At 41.2% G+C, this 16,439-nt stretch overlaps 1 protein-coding gene across 2 annotated transcripts; it reads right to left on the bottom strand.

The window, feature by feature from the left end:
• Positions 1–2,303: 2,303 nt before the first annotated feature.
• On the bottom strand, positions 2,304–13,987 carry ATMIN (ATM interactor). 2 transcript variants are annotated; one of them, XM_032486836.1, is made up of 5 exons: positions 13,630–13,987; positions 7,779–7,904; positions 6,800–6,999; positions 5,901–6,104; positions 2,304–5,369 (listed from the first exon to the last, which is right to left on the bottom strand). In XM_032486836.1, the coding sequence occupies exons 1-5, from the start codon at positions 13,954–13,956 to the stop codon at positions 4,292–4,294; spliced, it is 1,935 nt and encodes a 644-aa protein (XP_032342727.1). In that variant the 5' UTR covers positions 13,957–13,987; the 3' UTR covers positions 2,304–4,291. The 2 variants fall into 2 exon arrangements, with proteins under 2 accessions (XP_032342727.1, XP_032342726.1); XM_032486835.1 differs by having other exon boundaries at positions 2,304–6,104.
• Between the last annotated feature and the right edge of the window lie 2,452 nt (positions 13,988–16,439).

Below are 16,439 nucleotides of genomic sequence, written 5' to 3'. Positions count from 1 at the left end.
AAACTACACCACATCTTACCAAAACAAAGGTGAAAAAGAAAAAAGGACTGATACCAGCTTACAACTCATTAATGAGTTAGACCCTGAAATATAACCAAACAGAATCTATTACCACCAACTGAACTAAAACAATATGAACAGTTTCTGAGCCATAGTTTGCCAAAGTTTGAATGGTTTCTCAAAAGTATACCGTAAAATCTTAATTTTTGAAGGCTCACTTTTTAAATAGGGAAAACTCTTTGAGGAGTATTTTAAGGTTAGATATCCTTTTGTGATAAGTTAATTCAGATGCACTGACTGCTGCCAAATTTTTATTGCAGCACAAGCTCTACATTTTCTGAAGTCACTAAATTTCTCGTTACAGCACAGGAAAAAGAAGATAAAGTAGGAGAGGGATCAGTTTCAAATTTAGTCTTAAGCAGCAACATGTTTGAGATGCAATCATAAAACCAAATATTTCACCCAGGACATGGAAAAAGCACTGGATCACCAGAAAGCAAAGAGTAAAAAGCTGCAAGCAGAAGCGGTAAGAAGATGCCAAGCTTGGAATGAGGTCTTATTGACACACACCCTGCTAATAAGCTCACTCCTTTAGGCCAAAAAGAGAAAAAGTCTTTGTTTACATTGAGGTAACATATATACTTTTGAGAATAACAAAGTTGCTATGGAGATTTTATTTTTTTTTTAAGACTGTTTTCACTTTCTGAAATGTTTGACTATTTCACTGATAAAAGTGAAATATTTCACTAAAAGAGAGTATTATTTGTTTTAATTTTGTTGTTGCTGTTTTTAGCCTTTATGTTCTGTAATATTAACTTGCTTGATGATAAAGTAAGAAAAGTTAACGGAAGGGCCTTAGCAAGTTTTTCCTATGACAACCTTCACTATTTCTGATTTTATGGGTTTAGAACAAAGTTACAAATGTATTTATTTTGTTATTTATTAGTAAGGCAATATATGAAATTTAATTTGTTTTCAAAAGTTTGTTGGAAGAACTGAGTTAATGTTGACACTCCTCCAGTGTAAGTATTATGGAAATGCTCTTATTCATTCACATACTTTGGGCATTTTGCTCTTTTCAAACATGCACTTTTTAAAATACAGTGCCCAAATTTGTTAATTTGAGGACACCAACAACCTGATAATCCTTTCCATTTGCTCTTTAGCTTGCCTCTCTCGGTATGTAAATTAGTGTATCAGTGTATCTGCTAATAAATACAGTTCACACAACTGAGAGAACCGTTGGGATTTAAACATTGCATAAAAAAGGTATTTAGTCAACTGTCTTCTTGACCATAGGAACATGAGACTAGCCAACATCTTGCTGAAGAAGATGAAGAAGATTAAAATTCACGTCATTTAACAGTATTTTACATATTGGGAGGAAGCATTAAGCCAAAAGACTGACGTGTCCTCTCCTGGTGTCAAATCTAATCAGTGGCACTTTAACACACTTCAGATGAGAACACACACACACACCATGAGATATAAGGAAAATAAAACTGCACAACACTCGACATTTCAAAGGCTTCGTTCCTAGATCTTCCAAAGTGACATGTTCCTCCTCCTCTTTATTTAAGAGTATTCCGAGGACAAGTTTGAGAAGCAATGTTTTAAATATACCAGCTAGGAAGTGCTCTTCTGAGTCAGTATGAGATTAGGTTTGGACTGAAACTAAGATAAACATTCTAAAATTGAGACCATAAAGGATTACATGAAAATATCTTCTTGTTTTTTGCCACTATTAACAGAACAACTTCTCAACTAGACTTACACTGATACCTTTTTTTCCAATCAAAAGTAGCTTCAGAATTTACTTAGCATCTTTCAGGTAAGTCTACAAAATTTTTCTACTTTTATTTCCCTTATTTCAAGGGACTCAAACACATGGATTTAGCTTTCCTGCAATTAGTGACTGAGCAGAGGACCACTCATTTTTGCTCTTAAGCCAGAAGCACATTACTAACAAAGATAAAAGACACTCTATTATAAAATGGTGACACCTGGATTAAAAAAAAAATCAGAGTAGTCTCCTTTGAAAAAATTTTCCCAAAACTTAAATCCTAGAGTGGATAATTTTTATCAAAATAAAAACTACATCAAAATAGAAGCTTTCGTAATGGAATGTCTTTTTCATTTTCTATTAGCAAAACTGTTAGCAAATTTTCATGAACAAAGGCAATATAATAATGAAAATAACTAGGCAGTCATTTCCTCATGTGACCTTCAGAAGATGAGTTTGTAAAAAGTTAGGCAACAAAGTAAGTCACATTATGAGTATGTTGAAGAATTCACAAAAAAGGTAGAATTCTCACTTCTCTTTAATCACTGAGTTTCAGCTTTTACAAATAATAGAACAATTCAGGTAACTCAGGTTTTGAGGGGAAACAGTTCTTACTTACACATGAAGAACTATTACATGCTCCATTTTTCTGTAAATAACTCTACTGGCTGGGTTAACAAACGTTGTCACAGAAACACACACACACACACACACACACACACAATTTGTAAAGCCATAGATCACTGCATATATATTTACAAAAAGCCATAAACAAACATGCATTTCTCCTTTGCTAGGAGAACTTAAATTAAATGTTTGAACATTAAGGCAGTGATGATTCTAAAACATAATGAAATTCTAAGTTAAGGCTTTATGTTTGCTTTGAAACCCATATTCGTAGGCAACTGTGACCAAAGCATACTTTCATCTACCAGGTTGAGTTCATCTGCCCAGGATACGCTATTTATCCATATCAACAATTCTTCTATGGGATTGGAATTAGTAGCAACACCACTGATTTATTTTAATGAATTATTATTCTCCTCCTTAGGTTTTATTTTGAGGATTTAGCCTCCAGCAGCATAAGCATGTGCCAAAGAAGGAACAGAGCAGTTTTTTGGGTAAACTTAGAAAAATGTACAGGCTGCCCAGATTTTTACTTGCCTGAAAGTTGGCCAAAAATCAAGAATTCCGGATCTCCTAAATACAGAAAACCCTAAAAGCACACTTGACTACACACCCATCTCAAAACATAGATGTTATTGATTACTGAAGCAATCGTCTTCACCTCATTTTCTTTGAAGACTGGTATTACCCTCTCTAAAAAAATAAATAAAGCAACAAAATGCAGAATACCGTATCTTAGATGGATCTATTCTATAACTGCTATCCTCAAGGCACAAATACTATCCTTGCTAGGCCAATGTGTTTCCTCATTTAAGGGAAAAATGAGAGGTGGATGAAAAGAAGATTCACTTAAGATAACTGTTGATTGCACTCTTGCCCTTTTCAGCTTATGCAATGATGTTTAGGAAGGGATGTCCTTTTCCCTTAATGTTATTTATTTATTTACTCACTTATTTAACACTTAGAGTGACAAAATTCAGCTAGTGGGAGTACTCTGGGGAGAGGCTCTGGAGCACCACCCTGGCTGTAGGGAGGAGGAGGAGGGATGCTCGTAGGACACACTCCAGTGTGAGCCAACAGGAGTGATTCTACAGCCCAGCATTTCCATAGCTGGGGGGACTTACTGTCATTTAGACGAGAAGGATCACTATTTACACTAAGTGCTGGCTGCTACTTCTTGAAGCAATAATTTTACAGCAACATGGCTTGTGAGGAAGTACTGTAGTTACGTCGGTATCAATAATAGTTCATGTACAGAAAGGATGGCATTGACTATATGAAAACTGTCTCAAAAGCTAAAGACAACTGTAGTGTTCCTTTGTGTCTTCAAATCAGGGAAGAGTAAGATGACAAAGCAGATGAAGCTGCAGGCAACATGAGTCAAACCATCGAAGCGTTGGTGTTTCAATCTGATGGCGCAGCATCAGATCTCTTTAGATATTATCAGGAAACAGGAATTTCTAACAAGCACTGTCAAAAATATTTTAGGTGCAATTTAAGTCATACTTTGACTAAAATGTTTTGAAGATTTGAAAAGTTTGTACCCTAGTCCTGGTGAGCTTGGCTGCAGCTAAATGGCTAGATGGGTTTTAAAGGTGTGAAATACATTTTTTTTTTTAAGAAGGGAAGACTACACTGAAAGGGCAAATGTAGGCAACACAAAAACAATCATTTTTAGATCAACATCTTACACTTTATGATACACTCACAAATTTTTACACAAATTTCATGTTTACAAGTACAAAAGGCAAAGAACCTCAAAGAATCGAAGTAACTGTATCATCAACTACATTCAATAGAGTTAATACTGTTGTCCCCACTCTCCACTTTCTAAATCCAGAAGGGAACTGTAAATGCCACCCCACAATGTGGACTCCACTTTTAGAAGTTGGACACTGTGTGTAGTTCTGCACACGTCTGGGTTTCAACAGAGCTGAACTGAGATTCCATCGTGTTCCAGGCCAAGTCAGCTAGAAGAAAGTCGTCCATTGCTGTTTGAGTTTCATTGCTGGTGAAGAACAAGCTCCCCAAAGTTTCAAAGCCAGAATTCATGGTCTGTGTTTCTGTACTGTTCAACTGAACTTTGCTTTCTAAAGCAGGTATGTTTTTAGCAGTGGAGATTCCTTCGGTTTGGGTCTCTGTGTCAGAGGAATCGGTACTCATGGAAAAGCTGGAGTGTTTCAGAATACTTCCCAGAGGCAGATGAGGGCTACTGTCTAAAAAGAAGTTTAAGTCCGTCTGTGTCTGTGTGTCAAACATTTCAAGGCCTAAGAAGTTAGAATTTCCCCTATAACCATAGGACTGGGCAGAGGTGTCTGCAAGTAAGAAGTCAGTTTGGGTCTCTATGTCCAGTGATTCCAGGACTGGCTCAGTGGTCATGGTGCTAAGCTCACTCTCTTCAGTTTGAGTCTGGATATTTGAGGCTGAAAAGAACTCTTCAATATCAAAATCAATTGCGGGATTCTGGGTTGGGCCAGACGGGAGCTGGCTGTCAGGTCCAGAATTTGTGTCAGACAAAAGACTACGATTGTCCAGTGTCTGACCAGGCAGATTACTCGACAAGATATTTTCTAGATCACTTAATAAATCTATAGTTTGGGTCTGATTATCTGTCATGTTCTGTGAAGGAAGCAGACTATTCTGTGCACTGAAGTTTATAACTGGTGTAGATTTCTCAATATCTTGATGTAAAGTCTTAGGGTGGTTCTGAGGTAACAAACCATGAGTCACAGTCTCTGTTACCAAGCTGCTGCTTATAATACTGTCTGCAGAAACGCCGTATGATGAATGGACACTCTCAAAAATATCTCCACACATTACAGCTTGGTCCATCTGCACTCGATCATCTGTTGGACTTCGCATCCCACTGGTTTGAGTTTCTCTGGAGATCCCACCTGACTGGAAACAGGCATCTATAAACGCATCAGTCTGAGCAGCAATAGATGAGGTTACCTTAGAACTGGGCAAAAAAGTTTGAGTATGAACACTAATGGGAAGGCAAACTTGAGAACCAAATGTCAAATCAGTTTGAGAACAAGACGATACAGAGGAATCAGGGCTAGCCCACTGTGCAGAAGGAATAAAGTGTTGTGTGGCATAAGACAGATCTGTCTGTACATTGATTGAAGAAATGCTGTTCTTCTGACATGTGTTCCCTAGTTCTTGTAAAGGGTGAGACGGACTTTTACCCAAGTTCACTTGAACACCTGTGCTAACTGGCTCAACAGCAACAGGATTTACAAGTTTTGAAAGAGGGAGGCTCTCCTTGAGAGAGCAAGCCTCTGAATCTAGGCCGAGGATCAGGGTTCCTATGGACAAGGGGAGTAAGTGCACAGCTCCCGGGGCAGAGCCTTGGTGATCGACACCCAACACCACGGGCTGGGCTGAGGAGTCGGCTGTAGGCACAAAGACAGGCACAGGAGAAAACTGCATGACGGGGAGTTTAACCAAAGCCACTTTGGGCTTTGGTAAAAGCAACTTCTGAGGGTACCTTGGAGGTGTTGTCAGAGTCTGCTTTCTGGCAGTAGAGTTGCAAGAGTCTTCAAAAGAAGCCACCAGCTTTATTTCTGAAGTTTCCAGTTCTTGAGTATCTGGTCTTGGGGTTTGTTGGTTGCTCAGTGATTCGACAGTCTTACTGGACAACTTCTGGTTGTGCAGGCAGTTTTCCATTTTCCTTTTCTTACTAGGTGGATCCCTGGAAACAATGACAGAGTAAAAAGAGAAAAATAACTTTAAATGGCAACTTTCCTTATCAACCTTAGTGCTGTATCTACACTTACAAAGTCTATTTCCCATGTAAACAGCAAAGGTGAGATTCAACCCAGTGAAGAGAAATCCCTTCTCTTGTAACCTGACCTATTACATGGTAAACGGAAGTTCAGAAACATGCAAACAGGGAAGGAGGAAGCATGCCTTTTTGGGAGAGAAAGCTCCAAATACTAGAACTCAACTTAGATCTGTAAGCGTCAGAAAGCTAACAGATTACATAATACAACTATTACTATTTCTAAAGTGGGAAGCTATTAGTCCAAATATAAATCTGACCTTTCAAATGAAGCACAGTTACATGATTGAAAACTCTTCAACAATCTAGTACCCCTCTGGCAGAAAATGCTGGAAGTTTCTGAAGAATTGAAAACTCAGATTTTCATTTGGGAATAATAAGAGACCCTCAAAAGGAGCTGGTGAAAGAATTAGGAAGAACAATTGGGTCAAATAGATGTGGATCATCTGCTAGTACCACTGCCATTTCAGAAAATTCCCTTCTTCCGTGTCACACCTTTTCTTCACTGTTCCTCCTTTCTCCTTACACTAAGGCTCTCCAGGAAGTTTCATCTGAAAGTCTTCCCACAGCTACTGGCGTTTGGGCCACCAGTTTCCCCCATTTACCTGTGTTCTGCAGGGATCTCATGGCCAGTTCGGTAGACGTGGGACTGCAGTGCAGTTCTGCTGGCATAGGGACAGCCGCATGTGCACTGGAAGGTCTTGCCACAGTCTTCCGCATGTCTTCTCAAGTCCCATTCAGTGCCGTAGGAGTTGCTGCACTTGCTGCATTTATGCTTCTTTTCAGCATGCATTTTCATAAAGTGCTAGGCAGAACACAAAAGGGCTTTCTGAAATGAAAAACTGCAACTGCTCAAAACATTTCAAAAGACATCAACACACCCATATTAACAATGATTTTACATGATAAAATATGGCAGTGCACATCAAGAGTGTAAAAGCAGGCAAACTGCAGTTTATCACGCACTGCTTCTCCCTGTCACTTTGGCTTTGTGAAAAGTGGAGGAGACTGTTTTGGAAACATTCCAGGTACCCAATATTTAGCTTTTCATTTGTAAGTAAGTGCTGCAGGCAGGAAAAGTCTTTGCAAGCTTTTCTCAGGATCCCCTCCAGCAAATCTGCAGGGAAGTATTTCAGCCTCCCATCTTTTCAGTCCAGAAGCACCTCTTTCCCCACTTGCTGTGCCCCTCCCTCCTAAGATAGCGGTTTCTGAAATTCTTCCTTCCTGAATTCTGCAGTTCCTTACTTCCTTGGGAGAACATTGCCTTTGTGCATTTGTTCCTGACCTTGAAAGCATGTAGATTCATAACAGAGATGTGGGAGGACACACTTTATCATACTTTGCTGTCTTGCTCTTCTTTCTCTCCAAATTCACTTCTAGAAGTCCTCTCTTCCAGAACAAGCCATGTCTCTTTCACTTACACCCTACCCATTTTTACCCCATCTGGGGCACCAGGGCAACTATCCTTAGAGCATCTTTCTGCTCCATTCTCTAGTTATGACTGGTAAGTAATGAGAATGCACATTAGATTTATGCCATCTGCATTTCATTCTCAGAGAAGTATACCTAAGACAACTAAAATACCTGTTTTACGAGAGAAAATTGAGAAAATGGTCTGTCAGGGCCTCGAGGGCATCCTTCAATTGGACAACAGTAGAATTTCGGTACAGTTTTCAAATCTTTTCTTATTGTTGGATTCACTATGCCATCCTGCAAAAGAAAAATTACTTTAAATAATTATTTTAAAAAAACCAACAGAATGAGCTGGGAGTAATAACAAGGAATGACTCAAGATGGGCACAAGGGATCTTTTTAGGGTGATGAAAATGTTCTAAAATTGAAATTGTGGTGATGCTTACATAACTGTAAATCTACTAAAAAAATAACTGAATCATTCATTTAAAATGGGTAAATTTTATGGTGTGTAAACTATAGCTCAAGAAATCTGTTAGAAATTTTCAAAACAAAATAAAACAAAAAATGATGTTATTTAAAAAATTTCCATCCATTCCTATAATACTCCTCCTAAACTTAAAAATCTCTGCTCTTAAAGCTAGCTTCCCTATTTCTAAATGGTTTACTTAGTTTCTCAGGCTCAAGACTTGGTATCATCCTTAAGTCTTCTCTTCCCCTCTATCCCATTCCACCCCCAGTGAATTAGTATGAGGCCCTGACACTATGACCTAGGCCTTCCTGATACAGAGCACTGTGACTTTCTCTGATCACCACACTGCCCTCCTAAAGTAGCTAAAGCCAGCTGACAAAACTTTATATACTATGCTTGAATACAGGCACCATGCTCTGTTTGAACTTTAATAATCACTATAATGGCCAGTACTAATACAGCTTTTACTACTGTGTCAGGCACTATTCTAAGCACTTTATATTTATTAACTTATCCTAATAATCCTTTGTTATTCAGTATGTGATTGACTTGGGTAAAAGTCCGTTTCAAATAACTGGTGAGTTAATTTATCTTGAAGAGCTCTTGTTAACCTGGGGGAGCCCACGTATCTCAGGTGTGAGACACCTATGACCTCCAGCATAATTCTTATCTGGCCACCCCCTGCTGGCCCTGGAGGGAGGTGTGTGTGTGCAGCTGGTGATGAAGGACCTCTTTATAGGTCACTGGAAACAATGGGATATGTGCTCAGGCCTCAGCTGCTGCAGCAGCATCTAGATGTTTTAGTCCTTAAGCGTTCTGATGAGAAAGGATTCATTTGGAACATGCCCACCTCCTTCTCTATCGTCAGTGTGTTATCTAGAGAAGAAATTAATAACCACATGGCTAAGACTCCTTCCCTTTGCTTTCATGATGTATCTTAAGAGAAACAGGTTGATCTTGTTGAGTCTGTGTCCACTCCTTTAGAGGGGAAAAGAAGCTGTTCTTGTTTTATTTTTAAGCAACATAATTTATCTCTCAGTGATGTCAAATTTAGTCAGTTACTTCTCCATGTCTTCCACACTGGTCCACCCTTTTATAATCCTACTGCACTACAGTGTCTAGATATTCATATTCATTTGGATTATTTAAATGGTCTCCTAAATAATTTTCCTTCCTCTTCTAATATAACAAATTTGACACTCCAAAAAATTATTTGTATATATCATACCTAATACTATTTTTTTAAAAAGCTACATAAAACCCCAACTCCTCATTATGCTTCTAATCCACCATTATAACCATCTCTTTTTCTGTTCCCTTTTCATACACCACCCTGCTCAGCCTAACATTCTTCCCACTTCCAGTTTCACCTCCTGCAGCCATTCTTGTATGACCACCTCTTTCAGGCAGAACTCAGTGGTGGGAAGAGCACACAGCACTGCTTAGGGGGTATTTCCACCACTGATTAGGGGTATGACCTTGGACAGGGTATTTCCTCTCTGAGCCAGTTTACTCATTTCTAAACCAGAGAGACTAGTTAACTCTCAGGATTATCTTGTACCGGATTAGCAAGGAGCCTAGTCCAGGTCACATTCTCAATAAACAGCACTCCCTTGTTCTGCTCACCACCGGGATCTAAAGATCTATTCCTTGTCTGAAGTCACTTTGCATACTATCATTTTCTTCTAGAGTTCCTGTCTCCCCAACTACATTTTTTAAGGACAGAAACTATTTTATACACCTGTTTTCATGCTTAAAGAAGAGAGCAATTGCTTGCTAAACGCAGAGCACTTTTAGAAAGGCAGTCCAGTGTAGGGTAGTGGCTCTCAACCCTGGTGACCTGTGACAAGTCACTTGAAGCACTAAAAACAATACCTATGTATGCCTGGTCCCAATCCCAGGTATTCATGCAATTCGTTTTGAGTGTGTTTAGTATTTGGTTTAAAATTCGGTTTGGTATTTGGTTTAAAAATCTCCCCTGATGATCCCAATGTGTAGCCTAGCTTAAGGACCACTGGTGCCGAGGTTAAACCCACAGGTTCTGGAATATGGACTGCTGTAGCCTGAATTCTCTACCCTGCCTCCTTCTGTGTTCTAGGCTGTCAAATGTTCTATTGTTCTATAAAACCCTGCCTACAGGCTCACCAAGAAATTCATGCTCACTTCTAATATATCCTCAATTTGCTAAGCAATTCTTTTACTACCCCTTTTCAAACTTCCTATCATGTTCTCATATACCTGCTAACTTCACTTTTCAAAAAATGAATAAACTTTTTTTTAAAGAGAAGTTTTATTAGATTCACAGCAAAACTGAACCAAAAGCACAAAGAGTTCTCATACAATGAATGCCCCACCTTGCCATCCCTTCCCCTCGGGCCATACAGTCTGTTCCACTAACATTCCTCACCAGAGAGGTACATTTGTTAGAACTGATGAAAGTATACTGACACATCATTATCATCCAAAGTCCATAGATCTTATTAGAGTTCATTACTGCTGTCATACTTTCTATAGGTTTTCACAAACGTATAATGACAGGTATCCATTGTTATAACATAGAGTATACTCACTGCTCTAAAAAGGCCTCTGTGTTCCACCCATTCAAAGCCCTGGTAACCACTCATCTTTTTACTGTCTCTAAAGTTTTGCCTTTTCCAGAATGTCATATAGTTGGAAACACACAGTATGTCACCTTTTCAGATTGGCTTCTTTAAGGGTCCTTCTGTCCCCTTTACTGTTTTTAAACACGAGGAATAAAACATCTCTAGCAACGAAGAAATGTCCATTTATTCTTACTCTTCTTTTCCCTGAATCACCAGCTTTCATTTCTCCATGGATCCCTCCTGTAGGCAAGGCTGGGACTAGGATATTTCCAGATTTCTTTATAGAATATGGAATAGAGACATGTATCTTAAGAAACCACGTAAAACCAAAAGGCAGCATGTACCTTACTTCTCACAATTCAATCTCCACTTTTATTCATCATTCTGCAGAAGGATTTATTACTCATTAAGAAGGAAATATTTGATTGGGGGCAGGGTATATTCTGAAGAAAGAATAAAACAAGAACCTTACAGCAACTAATGGGGAAGGGAATAAAAGATCATAATCTAGAAGAAAAAAAAAACTACGAAAGAAGCTACAATTATGTAAGTAGCTATAACAGGGAGCGCAAAGGGAAAATCTCCATCGACTATTATGCAAATCTGCCAAGTAGATATACTCAGCCTAGCTTGAGGGTAGAAAGTAGGCACACACTGACTGGACTGCTTGTGGTCTCTGTCTAAACACAGAACACTTTCAAAACCACAGGGACCTCCCAGTCAGCTCTTGTCCTTAGGCCTCTTTCTTTCCCCTCTTCCTTCCCATACTTTGAGACACCACATGTCAAGAGTAATGTTTGAACTCAAGAGCCTGCTACTTGGGGTCCCGACTGAGTGTATAGATTCACCACACTGGGGTGACACCATACAGAGAGGGCTGTTTTGTCACACAGGCCACCTTTGTTAAAGAAAAAAACCGCTTCCACCAAGACAGCAGATGCTCAGGGACTGCTAGGCACCATGGTTAGAGGTAGAACAAGGCAGGAAAGTGGGCTTGTTTGACAAGAGGAAAACAATGATGGTTCAGAGTAAGGCTTCTTTAATTCCTGCTAAAAAAGGTCTCCTCAGTGACCAAGGAAGGAAACTCAGGAGAGTCCTTTTTTTTTTTTTTCTCTTCAGTGTTTTCAGCTCAGAAAGAGATCCTGAGAGCACTATGCTGTCTTCAGATAAGAGAAATTTGAAAAATGACTAGAACTCAAAGAATGGCTTCACAGAGGTTCTAAGCAAGGGAGGATACTGATAACTCTGGCCTAATAAAGTCTAAGTAAAGATGTGACTGTCAAAATCTGTATTTGCCTCATGTTCCTCCTTCTTAGACCTATTATATGCTCAGGGTTGGTATCTTTAGAATTCCTGAACTTCACATATTTTAAAAACATAATTAGAAATAAACCTATTGTATATTACCAAACTGGTCCTGACATGTAACTGGTATCTCTATGCCTTATAGATGCTTCACAAGGTCTTGAGAGATACAAAGCTTGTGACAGCAATTCCAGAGAAAAGAATGACATAAACCGTTAAAAAGTGCTTCTTAGGGTGGTGTGCAGGCCAACACAAAGAGGGTCCTGGTCAGACAGGCAGCTCCCCTGGTGCTTAGAGATGTAATGTTACCTTAGCTGTCTACCAGAGAGGAGATGATACTGAAGGAGGGTGATGGCTGTTACATATATATGAACTAAAGAGCACCAAGGGGTCAGGCTGTAGAATTCTTACAAATATATAGTTCATCCACTAAGTTAAAATATGGATAAGGAAAAGAAGAATTTAATTAAAATTTGTGCCAGGGAAGAAACCCAAAACTACTGAGAAGTGCAGCCTCACGGGCAGGGTCTCCTTCAGCTTACCTCTAAGGAAGGTGATTTCTGGACTGGCCTCCCTAAACTTCATATAAGAATGTTGTTGCCTCTTGATTAAGTTGGCACCAGAAGGGGACTGTCCTTCATGGGCAACACATCTGCTCTGCTAGAGACTTCGAACTTCTGCTGTTAAATTCTTATCAGAAACCTGATTCTAAAAACATTTCCGAGGTGGATTTACCTGAAGGGCGGACAGAACGTGCAATACGCCAGGTAATTTAAACTTACTCCTGAATCAATTCAGACCATCAAAAGCTACCTATTCACAAAACTTTCAGTGACACGCTTTGGAATAACGTCACTGTTGGAACAGAGAGACTCGAATAAGTGGTGGAGGGAAAATTCCTATTGTAATGACTGAGACACTAGGATTTACTAGGTCCAGGGCGGGACTGGACATCTGAATTTTTTATAAGCTTTCCACAGAGGTGCACTAAAGGTTGAAAATCACTGTCCCATTCTACACAAGGTGGAAGGGATGTTCAGACTATTGCCATGTCATTACATACAGTGTCATCTCTTAAAGACGATTCACAGGAGAAATTTCGCTTAGTTCTCATTACTGAGCAAAGCTGATTTCACCAACACTGAAACTTGGAATGACGGAGCTCTAAGCCTTACCAATTGGGCAGGACCTAAACGCCTGAAGGAGGTATTGCGGGAGTGGTGGAGAGAACGCCGACTTTAGAATCTGAGACCGGGTGTAAACCCCAGCACGACTCGGGCTGCGTCACCGGTTTCTCCTCAACAGAAGAAGGTGCTATGAGAACCGGCGAGACAAACCTGTGAAACGCCCGAGCCGCCCAGTAAGAGGCCGCCCGTCCTGCGGGTCCGAGCCTGACAGCCCGGGGACATGACACAGTGTTTTCTATCGCCGCGCCTCCCTGCGCCCTCCCAGTCTCCCTTTCCGGACTCCCTCACGTTTCAGGGCCTCGGAAGCCCCTGCGACGCTGGCCAGACACACGGCGCATCCCCGCCCGCGGCCTGCGCCTCACTGGGAGCCGGACCCGAGCCCCCGGCCCCCAGCGCCGCCCTCAGGCGCTCGGTCGCGCCAGGCCCCGGGAGGCGCCGTCCCGCGGCGGGCTCACCTGCAGGCGGTGGCTCTTGACCAGGTGCATGTTGAGCGCCGGGCTGTTGGGCAGGATCTTGCCGCAGCCGCGCACCGTGCACAGGATGTTGGTTCGCACCGCCCGGGACAGCTCGCTCACCGATGGCTGGATGAGCTCCCGGGCCGGCGGCGCCGGACCCGCCGGCTGCTGCCTCGCAGCTGCGAGTCGCGGCCGGCAGCCCCTCAACCGCCCAGGGGGCTCCCGCGGGCCCGAGGCGGCGGCGGCTCCCCTGGCGCCCGCCGAGACGGCCGGGGTGCCCAAGGCCAGAGCCGCGGGCCCCGCCGCCGCCGCCTCAGAGGCCGCCATGGCTCCCGCACGGCAGTCGGCCGGGGTAGCAGGCCCCGCCCCCGCCACTTCCGGCAGAGGGCGGGGCTTCCCGGCTTATTAGCATCCGGCGGGGCCTGGGCGGCCGAGGCGCCCCCTGCCGGTGATGGAGGGCGCGTCTGCGGGGAGCCTGCGCCAAGTGAGGTGGGAGAGTTACAAAATTTTACAGGGATTCCAGCGTACAGGTGTAATGGTCCCACGGATCCATTATTCGTTTTCCTAGAAACCTGACCTCGGGCAACAACTGGACAGAAGTAAAAGCAATGCATTCACGGACTTTACTTCCCAAAGATTAAAAATAACCCAAATGTTCAACGGCAGGAGGGGTACGTTAATTACAAGAGTTTACCAGAACTGGGGAATACACTTTTCATTCAGTATCTCATTTTGTCCTCAAAACAGTCAGAGCAGGTGTGTACTACAAGTTTCCCCACCATTTGTAAGAAGTAAGTAACTAGCCCGAGGTCACATTATACAAACAAAAAGATTGTTCTAATTGACAGTGAATCATTTTAAGGAGGGTAGATATACTTGCCGATGTTTTAACTGCTGAAATCTGATTACTGTTTGGGAGACAGTGTAGCTCAGCGCAGGGTTCCAAAACCCGAGTTGGAAGAGGGACTAGATAGGTCATGTAAAAGAGCAAGGAGGCCAGGTGCAGTCAAAAGGGAGGGATGAGGATTTCAACGAAATGGGAGATACATCCTTTCTTTAAAGGGACAGCTGCTTTGATATTGACTCATCATTGATATGCAGGATTTATTTTTCAAGATTTTTATGTGAAAACTTACAACTTTTATATATTAACAGCTCTATTTGTTTTCTATTGTTCCAATAACAAATTACCACAAACCTGGTGGCCTAAAACAACACAGATTTGTTATCTTACAGTTCTGGGAGTCAGAAGTCCAAAATGAGTCTATTAGGGGAAGATCAAGGTATTGGCAGGGCTGCATTTCTTCTGGAGAATCTATGGAACAGTCTGTTCACTTGCCTCTTCCAGTTTACTCAGGCAGTAATGGTGAGCTGAATCTTCGTCACTTCACTCTCATTTCCTCAGTAGTCACATCTCCCTTTGTTCCCCTTCTACTTCTGAGGACCCTTGTGATTACACTGGGTTCCTCCAGGAAATCCAGGATAATCTCCCCATCTGCAAAGTCCCTTTACCTTGTAAAGTAACGTATTTACAGATTCCAGGACGGATTAGGATGTAGACATCTGTGAGATGCGGGGTACTGTACTATTCTGCCCACCACAGTAACTAATTCTGATTTTAAAAATACTGTGGGCCGAAAAAACAAAACAAAACCCTGAACAAAAAATGCTCCCACATCTATGTGTGTGAGACAGCCTCTGTGGGCTATTACTTCTTGCAGCACGATGTCTAAGAGTGCAGGCACTGGAGTCCCACTGCCTCGGGTTAATGTGGGCTCAGTCACTCACTAGCAAGTGCTAAGCTTTTGGTATTCACTTCAATAGAATAAGGCTAGTGATGCTGCCTGCTTTATAGGACTATTATGAAAATAAGCTAATACACATAAAATACTTAGCAGAGTGCCTGCCACGTAGTAAGGGCTCAGTAAACATTAGCTATTTTTCATTTCTGGAGACTCTACCTAATGTGCAGTAAATTCCTTTGGCTGTAGAGGTCCTTGGATCTGCATTTACTGTTCTATCTGTTCCCACAACTGCATTTGAATGCCGTATGTGTTTCTGGACTTTCAAGCATGTAACAGGTAAGAGTTCCATGTGTTCTCATTTCCTGAAGAAGGAGCCTATGGTTGAGCTGCAGGGTGCAGGCTGAAGTGATTCTGTTGTTGGCTGGATAATACGAATAGCATCTTTCTTGTTCAGGCTGTAATTGAATATTCCTGCAAAGCACCAGGAAAGGCTATGACCCAGTGAGAAATCATCCCGGGAACCTGGAGGGCCTCTGTGCAGACTTAATGCCGGCATTCAGGCACCAAGCAGAAATGCCTACCATGTGTGTGCATATAGAGACAGATGCTTAAAACCATACTACGGTCCACAAAAAAATGAGCATTATTAAAATAGCCCCTACAGATTCTGTGCCTCACTCCGAGATAACTGAAGTATCTATGCCACTTGCTAATTAAATCTAAAAATATATTTTTCACATAAGATACCTACAATCTATAGATAATATCATTATGTTACAAAGCATTATTTAGCCCCTTCTTTCTGATTGTATTTATATATCTGTATATTAAGCCTCTTTTTGATTTTCATCAGAAGCAACTGATGTACCAATTTTTAAATATTTTCTTTCACAAGTTGGTGTTTTCTCCTCTGCTTTGGCCACTAACTCCACCCAAATTTTATTTTATTTTTTAAATTGAAGTATAGTTGATTTACATGTTGTGTTAGTTTCTGGTGTACAACATAATGATTGTTTTTTATATATATATATATATATATTCTTTTTCATCATACATTATTACAAG

Source organism: Camelus ferus, chromosome 9 (assembly GCF_009834535.1).
Source record: "Camelus ferus isolate YT-003-E chromosome 9, BCGSAC_Cfer_1.0, whole genome shotgun sequence".
Classification (NCBI taxonomy): Eukaryota; Metazoa; Chordata; class Mammalia; order Artiodactyla; family Camelidae; genus Camelus; species Camelus ferus.
This window is presented reverse-complemented; position numbering and strand designations above follow the sequence as displayed.

Bases quoted from the DNA above. Each gene is read 5' to 3' on its own strand.
- ATMIN (XM_032486835.1), bottom strand. From the start codon at position 13,956: ATGGCGGCCTCTGAGGCGGCGGCGGCGGGGCCCGCGGCTCTGGCCTTG. The intron at 7,905-13,629 runs GTGAGCCCGCCG...TTTCTTTTGCAG, and splicing joins TCAAGAGCCACCGCCTGCAG to GATGGCATAGTGAATCCAAC. The intron at 7,000-7,778 runs GTATTTTAGTTG...TGTTCTGCCTAG, and splicing joins AATTTTCTCTCGTAAAACAG to CACTTTATGAAAATGCATGC.